The 13,275-nt window shown below is 38.4% G+C and overlaps 1 protein-coding gene across 1 annotated transcript in view; it reads right to left on the bottom strand.

Annotated features, from left to right (window-relative positions):
* The window catches only part of GRID1 (glutamate ionotropic receptor delta type subunit 1), a 326,741-nt gene that overhangs the window by 121,135 nt on the left and 192,331 nt on the right, over positions 1-13,275 (bottom strand). The window contains exons 7-9 of the mRNA XM_088472239.1: positions 12,914-13,111; positions 9,031-9,355; positions 7,067-7,205 (exon numbers count right to left, since the gene is read on the bottom strand). Of these exons, the coding sequence (XP_088328365.1) occupies positions 7,067-7,205; positions 9,031-9,355; positions 12,914-13,111 (662 nt within the window). The remainder of the gene's footprint in view (positions 1-7,066; positions 7,206-9,030; positions 9,356-12,913; positions 13,112-13,275) is intronic.

Genomic DNA, 13,275 nt, shown 5'->3' on the forward strand with positions numbered 1-13,275 from the left:
CATCACTTAGCTGAAACTGTCAGGTCTTCGTATTTCTTTTTTTAAACAGTGAGGAATAGTAAATGATGTAAAAAAGTTACAACCCTGTACGGATTCTTATTGCTTCCAGCAGCACTGATGTACCTGTAGCTGTGGCACAGCAGTGGTGTAAAAGCTGTATGTAAGTCAGCCCTGTGGGATATCTGATTCCTCTGTCTCCAGACTCGCGCCTCTCCAATCACAGATTGCTTTCTGACAGTAAACCTGAGTTTCTTGTGCTTGGACTCCAATTCTGATGCTTCTTTATCACTGTGTTATTGAAGTCATATTACCTAACACATTATCAGCCAACCTCTTTTCTGAGGAACTGGCATTACCAGTTAAGCTATCTGTTCTATTTAATACTAATACGGCATTAATTAAAGAATAAAAACAGACGTAAAATATACAAGTATATTTTTCCCTGAGTCCTGTAGAGAAGAGATGTTTACAAATCTAATTATTCTCAGACACTTGAAAAATATAAAAAATCTAAGTTATAATAAATATATAAATTCTAAAAAATATAATATTTTGTCCTTAAATTAAGCTAAGATGGATGAAAAATGTGTACCTATTATAAGTTGGTGAAGATAAGCTGTACAGTAAAACATAAAGCTATTCCTCACAACAGTCAGAGACTGATATGGTTAATTCACATGCTTACAATGGTCTCCTGTCCAGTCTGTTCTCTTGTTCCATAGATCAATGATCTCTATGTATGTATCTACTGTATCTCTCTGCTGTTCTCATGTCAAAAAGCGGATCAAGGTACAAACAGATAGGACGACAAGCATGCACATATGCAGTCTGATTTATAGTTGAATAAACAAGCAACTACAGTACGTGGTACATTTAAATGCACTTTTCTATACTGTATATACATTAAAAAAAAGTCACATTCTAGTTTATGGAAACTTATTCTTGTAACACCTGGAGGTGGTTACTGCTTTTCCATATATTAATATAATTCAGAATATGTGAAATCAATGCAATGTTTACCACTTTGTTTTTTGTATCTTATATTTTTCCCCAGGGTCCTGCTCTCCAGCTTATTTATGCAATAATATGCATGGAAATGGAAAGGAGTCTATAAGGGACAATATAAGGCGTAATAGATGTAATTATGGAAGTTATCAGGATTCAGGGGACTTAGAAAAGCAGCAGAGAACAGGTAAAAGGAAAGCAGTCACAGGTCCGTACGTTTACATTTACAGTATTTTGCTCCAAGAAATAGCATAACTCTATGACTAGGATAAGTTTCCTCTCTACTAGGAACATTACGAAGAAAAGTAGATGTTTTAATGTTTTGAGATTAGAGGGAATTCAGAAGTGGATGCAGTGCAGACGTTTGGGTGGTTGAGCTATAAATTGCAACTGCGCATCCGCGAAAAATCCAAGAAACCCATACCACACATGACTGATGGTGTGTCCATGGTGGAGTGCTCTTAGCCACCAGTGGAATTGCACTGCGCTTGGATAATTGTAGTGGTCATCTCAGGGTTTACTCAGTCTATCCACGCTATTACAGAACGTGAATGCCAAGTCTGGATTTGCATATTTTCACTAATGAGAATCCGTATCACAGCCGCACAGGAATTGTAAGCACCTCTAAATCAGGCCCTAAGTCTGCAATAGGGCTATTGCAGACTTAGGGCCTGATTCAGACATGCTCGCAAGCGGGTCGATGGTGCACCATTGCACACGCACGGCATGCGCACCGCATGTGCTCGAACCCCTGGAGCGAGTGAGAAATCACTCGCTCTGGGGCTCACTACAAGACGGGGCGGCTGTCGTTGTTGATAGACAGCTCGCCCCGTTTTGTAGGCAGGGAGGGGGGGTGGCTACACAAACGGAGGCGTTCCAAAAGAAATGCCTGCCGTTTGTGGGCGGCCCTACTGACATCACTAATGATGTCAGTAGTGGACTTCCTGCTCTACTAGAGCAGGAAGTCCACTCGGGCTTGCGAGACCTGAGACCCTACCACAGGTTCTCCTCGCAAGCCCGATGGTCACGATAATCGTGACCATCGCCAGGCCGCACGCACACGCTGTGAGGCCGGTCAAAAAAAAAAAAGGGACGCCCTGATTCAGAGCGAGCGCATGCAAATTGCATGCGCCTCTGAATCGGGCCCTTAGCCTGGGTCTGTTTGGAATGGGGTATATCAGGGGCAGACTGACTTACAGAACAGAAATCAGTATAGCTTCCAAAATCACTTGGTTTTCAGAGATCAATCAGCTGCAAATGGATATGCTATTGCAGCTGCTAACATGTTAGCAGCTATGATAGCTGTAATGTGGTAATGCAGCAGGAAGAATCACGCCTCCTGCATGCATTACTGATCTGAGCTGCATCCAAGACCGCAGCATCGGATCATCTGCGATCCTTTTTGCTGGCTAAGTGACCATGGGGTCACTCAAGCTGGCCACCCCAGATGAGTTAAAGAGGCCAGGAAATCTCCATCAGCCGACAGAGCTCTTGGCATCACCACTCCCCCCCAATGGCAATGACACGCCTATGTTTTGGGAAACAGAGGTCATTGTTTCCCCCTCTCCACCCAGAAATGACAGAAGACTGTCAATCACCGACAGTCTGCTACCACACTGCATGAAGGCTTGCAGACCCATACTGCACATGCGCAGTATGGTTGAGGTGCATGCAAATGTGCAGATTCCCGATAGTCAGGAATCTATGTGATCCCTGTCACTGCATCTGCAGCTAAATCACCCTGCGGACCAACATTGAAGACCATGTCTAGCAGGGCTACAATCAGGGAGGGGAATGCACATTTCCAAACAGAAGTGGGCTCACCCGCAGTGGTGCTGTGTGACTGCAATCAATCTGCCCTGCGGTTTGTAATCTCCATATGCTAAACTTTTCTGGGATCAACAATTGTGGATTGATTATGCTGTCTGCCTCAGTCTAAATGTATTGAGCGCTGAGCTGCTCATGAGCATTCCAGACACTATGATAAGATGGGGTGGCTGCTGTAAGATGAGACAGTGAATAAAATGCTAAAAATGCACACTGTTTAATGTCAATCATGCAAACACAGAGGGCTGACTAACTCCATATTTCATGTTTGCTACTGTTGGAAAAATGATATGACACAGCAATTTGGAAGAGATGAGAGTGTGACAGTGTGTGTATGAAGCCAGCTCCTCTACCCTAGAACCTGTATAATTTAAGTGTCCCAGTTTTATGGGATTGTGTGACAGCGTGTGGCCCTGATGAAGTTCAAACCTAGGTAAAGCCTAAGCCTGGTCAAACTACACCACCATGCTAATTTTGATGAAGCTATGTACAAAAATGTTTCTGTGCATAAAGACCACATAGACAGACACATATACTTTCCACACATTATATATATATATATATATATATATATATATCCATACTCAGCAGCACTCAGTGCATAATAAAGAGATCAGGCAGCAAGAACTATACCGCTGTTTCAATACTCAGTCAGACATTTTTGTCAGGGTGCACCACAATGTCCTATTGAACATTGAAACGTTGGTATACTTCTTGCTGCCTGGTCTCTTTATTATAAGTTGTTCAGTTTTTAAGAAAACCGAGCACACCCAAGTCCCAGTTCAGAATCACTTTGGAGTTCTGAGTCCTGATTCAGGTCTTCTTGCAATTCGGATTTAAAAAACAGATCTCGTGTGTTTTGGATTGTATTAAAAGTTCCTCCATTGTGATTTCAGGTGCTGTGATGTGGTCAAAATTTACTAGCAATGACTAGAAATGAATGTGATTGATATTAATAATAGTACAGAAAAAAAACAGGTCCAAGTTATATGGTTTTATTCATTTTTATCAATATTTAAAGAAATCCAAAATCAAAAGTGAATCCGAACCAAAACACTTCAGGGTGATTTTGGCAAAACCAAAACCTTTGTGGGTGGTTTTGTCAAAACCAAAATCTTTGACGGTGGTTGTGGTAAAACCAAAACACAGGGGTCCACACACATTGCCATTTATTATGCACTGAGGACCTCATTCAGAGTCGGTCGTTGCGGCCGCATGGTCGTACGCCACCGATGTTCGCTAAACTGCTCATATGTAAAGTTCGCAATGCGCGTGCGCAAACTAGCTGCTATGATCAGAAATTTCTCTCTCCTTGAACATAGCCAGGTCGGTAGTTTGAGTGACAGAATGAGTCGTTTGTGGGTGGTAACAGGGGAAGGTGCTTGAAAACGGGGGAGTGGAGATCCGAACGCAGGCGTGCCTAATTATGCGAACGGCATTTTATGGGAGTGCATAATTAACAAAGTAGTGTCATGGCACACGTGACATGGGTGGTTTGTACACTGACCTGATCGTAGTGCTTAAGAGAGGGTATGGTCAACCTTAACCTCTACGATCAGTTCCGATGGTTACCGATGGTCTTGATTAATCCTTATATGGCCGGAGATGACGTGTAATGCGTACGAGAATGGGGCGTATTTTTTGTCTTACGGCCGCATCCTCCCCTTGGTCGGCCAGCTAATGATCCGATCTTAAGGACGCAACTTGCGAGTGCATCATTTGCATATCCGTCCCCTATTCCCTTACGACCGTGCGGCCGCAACGACCGACTCTGAATGAGGTTCTGAGTGCCGTAGATTTTTCTATGTACCTGTTCCCCATGTGTGAAAATTGGCTGGAGGGCACCTGCATTTACATGGACTATGTTATACTACGGTGATTAAGAGGACGGCTGAATATATATATATATATATATATATAATGAATTTAAAAATACTTTGTACATTTTAAAAAGCATATCATTATGATGTACAGTTAGATAATCATATTTGTTCAGCTCTGATAGAGATGACAGTGACAAAAATGGTTTCAATTTACACGTTTCCAAATACTATGATAGACAAAGGCCTGTCTAACAAACTAATTTACTACTCCATTTCATTCCACCTTTTATTCCCAGGTACACTGTGGTTCATTAATACACAAAAGACAAATACAATTTATCTAACACCATCAAAGAAAGCAAAAAGAAGGTACATTAATTTCTCACCTCCCTGACAACACTGCAATGCAGTGGTTCCCAAACTCTGTCCTCAAGGCACTCTAACAGTCCAGGTTTTTAAGGGATATGGTCAGCATCCAGGAAGTTTGGATGCCAGTCTCAGAATCCCGGCTCCAGAATTCCAGCAGTTGACACCCCGACGGTAAGTATTAGGGTTAGGTTCAGGGTTTGGCACTAGGAGGTGGGTAAGTCTTAAGCTATGGGGAAGAGGGTTAGTGTTAGGCTGTGGGGGGGGAGAGTTCGGGTTAGGCTGGAGAGGGGAGGGTTAGGGTTAGGATACTTTCAAAATTCTGTATGATGACCGCCGGCATCCTAACAGCTGGGATCCCATACCCAACCTGTTTTTAGGATATCTATACTGAAGCACAGGTGACTTAATTAGTACCTCAGTCAGTTAGATTATACCATCTATGCACAAGCATGGATATCCTTAAAACCTGAACTGTTAGGATGCCTCAAGGATCGAGTTTGGGGACCCCTGCTATAATGGCTGCTGGTTGTACAGTACTTCAAGAGAACTCTAAAAACACACTATGGTGATTCAGTTAATTTTTCTCAACTATGCAATTAACACAACAACTCGTTGAATCAAAACAAGCAGATGCTGGCCATGCCTGTTATTTGATGTGCCCCATGCATTAATATGCTCAAATACTCCCCAGATGGTTAACAATGTCATTATTGTAGGCAGTAGAAAATGGAGGACAAAGTATGTTTAAAAGTATTTCAGAGTGTGATGATTCCATTATATGAAAAGAAGACAAATCCAGTAAAATATAAATGTGGTTGGCTAAAAAATTCTATTAAAAGGTAATCAATATATTTATTTTATGTTGAACAGCAGGATTGTAAACCATATTTAAGATATGATACTTTTAGTTCTGCTGCTACTAAATTTACTCTGACTAATAATAATTGTATTATTCATAAGGTAAATAATAAGAATGTGGTTACATTTTTGCAGATTGCCATTATTTTACTTTGTACATACATTTGTATTGAACCAATTTCTGAATAAAATATATTAGTTGATCAGTGCCTGTAGACACATTCATGGAAATATATAATATTATGTTTGGTAAATATTTGAATGTGAATAATAAAAGCATTTTATAGATCCAGTGTGAAAAGTAAGTTCTAACTTTGCTCCATATGCAAGCCAATTACATCAAATGTTATAGGCTGAAAGCAAAGCTGAAGTCATCCACAATACTACTATTTATTAATTATAGTTGTATTGATGTTCCCTTTTTAAATAGTGATGGACTAAACCCAATTATTCTATTTTATGGATTAATTTATTTCATTAAAGCCAAACCTATACACTAATTTGCATATACAATTGGCAGCAAAGATGGTGTAATGGTAGCATTACTGCCTCACAGCACTGAGGTCGTGGGTTCAACTCCCACCACGGCTGTGTGGAGTTTGTATATTCTCCCTGTGCTTGCGTGGGTTTCCTCCGGGTACTCTGGTTTTCTCCCACACTCCAAAAATATATACTGGTAGGTTAATTGGCTCCCAACATAAATTAACCCTAGTGTGTATGTGCATGTGATAGAGAACATAGATTGTAAGCTCCACTGGGGCAGGGACTGATGTGAATGGCCAACTATTCTCTGTAAAGCGCTCCGGAATATGTGTGCGCTATATAAATAACTGGTAATAAATAATATAAAATTTAAGAATAGGTGCCACAATGATAAACTCAGTAAAATCCTAACCTGGCTAAAAACAATGCTTACTGGATGAAATTATATATTTTTCTTAGATTGCAGATTTGATGCAATCATAATTTTCAGACTAGCTAAAGAGACCTAAACAGAAAATTATTAAGTACAGTGAGACCTAAACAGAAATGCTGTGCAAACAGAAATCTACATTGTACTTTAAATGTTCAACTTTAATATTTAGTGAAGCAACTAAAGTTAAGAGGATACATTTTTTTTCATATTAGCTATATGTTTTTTTGTGTTTTTCTAAATACAATTAATCTCATAACATCAACTGTACCTTATGGGGTTGTCCATTCTTGACACAGTTAAAAATGCTGCCAGGTTTGCTGTGTAAGAAGAACATACAATAAGGGTAAACAGCCACCAGCTCCCCATCACGATTCGCATTGCCACTGAATTTGCAATGGATTCGCCACCTAAAGAAGTACAGGTGAGAATATTTTAATTCAATTAGTAGTAATAGAGGTTTCTTTGTAACATATATAAATAAATAAGACAATTAGAAAGAATTGCTGAGAGCCATAAATACACTTGTTCCAGTTAATGAGAGTAACATGTTTTATAACAAAGGTCATCTCTCATTGGGTTGTACATTGTGACCCCAAAGACATTTGTGCTCAATGAAGCATGGAATGAAACATCTGCACATGAGATGATGGAGGCCACAAGGTTATAAGCAAGGTATAGAAGGAACACACATTTTATATTTTTTACTGCAACAATTGTTTTGGAACAATAGGGTTTTAGTGAAAAAAGATAAAATCAAATCTGAAAAGCAGTAACATTCTAAGCAAAACACCCAGAAATCTGCTCATTTTCAATAATTGGTAAAAGCAGATTAAGTGTTATTAGATACAGAAAATATGGGTTTTTCTAGTAATCTTTATAAACCATCTATTTGCACAGCCTATGGAAAGGTAATATTCTGAACACAGTAAATGACAGGAGATAAGTCCTATGAATGGGGCACTCTACTTCTTCTATTCTGTATTTTGATCTTAATGTGCATCAATAACATCAACTGTTTTGATTCTTTTTATAGGGAAAGCCCAAAATAGATTGAAAGCTTGTAATAATGGTCATCTATGAGTTATTGATTTCCAACAGTAGTTGTACAGGATAAGAATCATTCAAGGCAATGAAAAAGGCTTAAGCTTTGTGAAAAGCATTGTAATAAAGAGGAAGGTTTGAATAGCAAAAGATTTAGTAAGGAAGAGAGCGGAGAATGGGAGAAATGGGAAGAAAGTAGTATAATTATTTGAAGATTACTCACAGTAAATATAAGAGATCTTACTGGCACTACTATTCTCCACTTCAGGTCATGACCACATCAGTGACATAGACCTGTGTAGATTTGCATTTCTGTGAACAATATTTTTCTAAATACTAATATAACCTTTTTCCTCCTAAATTTTTGTACAACATTCACCATTGCAAAACTTGTATATGTTAGTGATTGTTCTGAGCTGCCCAAATTGCATTTACCATGTAGAGTTTAGTTAATATTTTCCCAACACACACACGTAAGTATGTATAGATATTTATATATTTGTTTTGAGAACGTTATTAGTTGCTTTTATGAAAGGCAACCTATATTTTGGGTTTTCTGTTCTATAACTTTATTTCAAGAATACGAAATGTCCAAAATTAAAAATTTCGCTTTCGCTGTAGATGATATAATAGTAATATATATATATATATATATATATATATATATATATACACACAGTAAATTAAAGGAAACTTACCTCACTAGCATATAAGACCACGTCTCTCATGATGATGATGAACAGTGGCTGGTGGTGTGTCATTGTTTTGTTTTTAGTTTAACACTTTAATTGTTACCCAAAAGTAACTTTGTATTGTGTGGAGTATTGCAGAAGTAAAATGTACACCGAAGAAAGGAGGGGAATCTACTAGAACTGTGAAATGTTTTCTTTTTGGGGGACAGAAGATGCAACATTTCAAGATGGTGATATTTAGGTATGAGAAACAGAAATATAATTAGCAGAGTATTAAAATTATTAAGTTGAAATGTAACATTAGTAATTGTTAAGTTTAGCACAACCTACAAGTGCTATTAAAAAGGCAACAAAAACAATAACAAAAACTAATAAAGGGAGTAGTTTTATATAATAATAACATAATTTAAAAACATTTTATTTGAAAATTTTTATCATACTTTTCCATTCTAGGAAAAGGAAGTTCTGGTAGCACCAATAAATGGAATTATTAATGTACCTTGTTGAACAAATGCCCCATACACAATCCATATGGCACTATGCAGAGTAGATGAGGTAGATGGACTGGCTTGGGATGAAGTTTGTGCTCTCACTGCCTGGATACGATTCAAAACAAATATCAGCACCCCAACCACTGGTATGACTGCTGCAATGCAGGCCCAGACGGCAAAGTCAAAGGGAGCAAAGAGTGAGAAAATGTTTATTCTTTCTTCTGGTTTTTTTATGAGGATTCCTACTGAATAATCCAAGTAACGCTTGCTGAAATCCACAACGCTTTCCCGTTCTGGTGTAATGGTGATTGCCGATACTGCAATATCTGCCCTCTATGGAAATAGGGAGAAACATGCATCCACAAGCATCAATATTCTACTCACTTAACCAATATAATTTATTTAGTAACATGGCTAAGAAAATAAAGATATGCTCTAAAGATGGCCATGCATTTTGGTTGCTTAATTTGATCATTGTGCTGTATGTAGTCTCATCCTTTATGACAAAAAAAGACAATCCTGTAAGTGTAGATGAATTTTCTTTGCACAGCAATCGGCTTTAGTGCACGGTACCAGAACAACCAGATCAGTGCAAGTTGACCACTCAAATATGCAGCTGAATTCCTTACATATGTAGTTGTTTAGAGGCCTGTGTATTAATAATGACAAAACTGTTATAATTGTAATATAATTGTTCATAATGAAAATATCCCCGTTATGTACAAAGGGGAACTCAAAGAGACAGCTGTTGCAGTATTCGCTGTGCCTGTGAGTTATATCCCCGGAATATAGTAGAAGTATTTCATGGTTGTTAAAAAATCTTCTCCTCGGGAAGCTGACACTATGCATGTGCATAGTGTCAAGTTTTGGCTGTCGGAGGAGGCTGCAGGAGGGAGATCGGTAGGAAGAACTCTCTCCTGCTCCTGAAGCTACATAGGCTTACAGCAGTTTACACCATCTTAAGATGGTGTAGACTAATGGAGTCAAACTAATTAGCACTCTGCCAGAGATTTATGTGAAATCTTCTGCATTGTGTTATTAGTTCATAACAATAATTCATAAAATGATGCAGTAACTGCAATTTCTACATAATTTTCTGAAAAAAAAGGTTTGATACATGGGCACCTTAGTGATTGTGCCATATCATTTAGTGTAGGCAGGTTAGGCCATAGAAACCAATTAGCTATTGCCATTTGCAGTTTCCATAAGCACATTTTATTTACTAGATATTATAAATTGTGGGAACAGAGATGACACCCTTTTTCACATTTGTAAATATAATACAGACAGAATATATACACAAATGTCATAGAAATTATATTTTTTTGTAGTCAATGGTTTATGTGCGATAGCACACAACAGATACACAAATACAGCATATAGCCATTAAAAGAGAACTATACCTCATAACTAAAAAATCTATACCATAAGTGATTCACTGTTACAGAATTTTACTTATGTGGAAATAGTCCAGGCATGCTGTCTTCAGTCTTTCCAGAAGACTGTGGTCAAGTGAAAATACTGTAGGCATCTTTGCTGGAGCTAGGAGAGTATTGTCAGAATGCAACAGACTTCAAGGGAGCTGCTGGTTCAGGTGTAACATCTGACCCCAGTTAGTATTTTATTATAGTGTACAACTTTTGGAATTCTATTGAACAATTAATTTTAATTCAGGTTGGAATTGACCAATGATAGGCTGTCAGATTTTTTAAATAGAAAAGTTTTATCACTATACAGCAAATTAACAACACCTCTAAGGAATCAAAGTATCAAAAACATATGAAATAATGCTTGTTTTGTGTTGCTACATTAAGGGATCCTGACACTCTTTCTAATTGCTGCCCGCTGCCCAATCTCTCTCCCTCCATGCCACCTTTCTTTCCTCCCACTCCCTGATTGTCCCATTTCAGTCTAGCTCTCATCCTCTTTACTCCACAGAAGCCAAATCCAAGGGCCATCACTCACTGCTCATTCTCCTTGACCTCGCTGCTGCTTTACACTGTGAACTACCCACTCCTCCTGCAAATTCTTCACTCCCTTGGTCTGCATGATACTGCCTTCTCCTGGCTCTCCTCCTACCTCTCTGACCATTCTCTATTTCCTCTCATGATTCCACATCTCACCCACTGCCTCTACCAGTATGTGTACTCCAATGTTCCTGTTCTTAAACCTCTTCAATTCTACCTTTTATACATCCTATTTAGGTAAGCTCATCAGCTCATTCACCTAATATCATCTCTATGCTGATGACACTCCTATCTACCTCTCCTTCACTGATATTTCGCCCTCTCTCCTAACTCATATCTCCAGTTGACTCTCTGCTATTTCCTCCTGGATGTCCCAGCACCTTCTTAAACTTAACTTTGTTTAAGACTGAGCTGATAATCTTTCCACCCACCCAAATAACCTCACATCCCACAATTTATTTATCTATTGACAGCACCACCATCTCATCAAGTGTGCTGTTTTCGAGGACTTCTTGACTCCTCCCTGTCCTTCAAACCACTCATTCAGTTACTTTAACAGCCTGCCATTTCAATCTCAAAATTATATCCAGGATCAGATCCTTTCTGACACTGGAGGCAACTAAGACCCTCATCCACTAACTGGTCATCTGTACAATGGACTACTGTAACCTCATATTATCTGGCCTCCCTGTCTTCCACCTGTCTCTACTCCAATCTGTCCTCAATGCTGCTCCCTAGCTCATCATTTTCTCCAAATATACTACATCTGCCTCCCCCTCTCCTACAAGCCCTACACTGGCTCCCATTCCCTTTCAGACCCCAATTTAAACCACTCACAGCAACTTACAAATAGTTGCAACATATATCACATATAAAAAAGTATAATTATTGGAGAAAATAAAAGTATTACTGTACAGGTGGACAATTGATTTTAATTTTAATTCACAGTTCCCTAATATCACTACTATATTTTATAGTTTCACTGCTTAATATTAAAATTATATTTTAGGGTATATAATACAATAAAATTTATGTTCTAAATTAAACATTCACTTTTTGATGCTTTAATTAGACAATAAAATGAGTAAGTACTGTATGTTAAAGAGGAGTAATGTGCACTGAGTAAAGAAACCCCTACTTTTCTATTTTCTCTAAAAAGCCCTCACCTAATCCTCTCTTATTTACATCTCTGACTTTATCTCCCTTCACACTCCCACCTGCCCATTTTGCTCTACAAATGAATCCCACCTCTCCTCCCAACTGATTACTGCCACCTAGGGAGAAAATAAAGCATTATCCACTCCATGCAACTATTTTTACCAATGCTTTGAAATTTGAGGCTGAAATGACAGCTGTGTTCATAGCCCGTTTAAAGTTGATTAAACCGCCTCAGGACACTAATCCTAAGTACCTACTGTAGTTCACTATAAGAAAACTAAGAAGCATAAATGAGGAAAAAGTATCACAATGGAGGAAAAAGCAGCAAAACTGAGGAAACATAACGCAGTCTGTGTAAAAAGACAATAGACAGGTTGGATATGAGTGACCCTCGCCGTGCATTATTATGCTTAATCTGCAACTGTATATAAATTATGTTGCTACAAAAATACTACTCCTAAGTACTCAGCACACAATAAGCAAAGTAAGAGGAAAAATTGAGGAAAAAGTAGCAAAATTTAAGAAAACGTAGCAAAATTGAGGAAGAGGTGTACAGCACGGGAATCATGCCAGATGTTTTGCACCATATGGTGCAAAAAAAGATAGTTGTATGGAGGCACATTTGTAGCTTTGGAGGGGGGTGAGTGGGAGAACCGGTGATAAGTTACAATCATAAATATATATTATGTTCATCACTTAACTGGTTTTGAATCTTTAACCAAAGAAACACTTTGTTGTAATTAATGTTGTCTTAGTTGTTTATTACCTTATTTATGAGCTCTCCAATCATACCATTCCAAGAACCATTGGCAAGTGGGTGTCCATACTTTCCATCAGGAACCTGGTAAATTTCATACTTAAAGCCAAGGTTCTGAGATAAGGCATCCAAAACATCGATAGAAAAACCTTTATATTTCTTTGGCTGTCCGAGTATGTTTTCTGCAACCATTACAAAAGGTTCTTCCTAAAAAAAAAAGATAAGAAAATGCATTGAGTTCACAATGAGGGATTTACTAAAAAATAATGTACTGTTAAACAAGATGCCCACCAATGACAAGATGCAAGCATTGTTTTGCATCTCTCTGCCTCTGTATGGTTGAAATAAAAGAGTCATCAGCATTTCCGCAA

The sequence above is a fragment of the Taudactylus pleione genome, unplaced genomic scaffold, assembly GCF_031769625.1.
Source record: "Taudactylus pleione unplaced genomic scaffold, aTauple2 ptg000121l, whole genome shotgun sequence".
Taxonomy (NCBI): domain Eukaryota; kingdom Metazoa; phylum Chordata; class Amphibia; order Anura; family Myobatrachidae; genus Taudactylus; species Taudactylus pleione.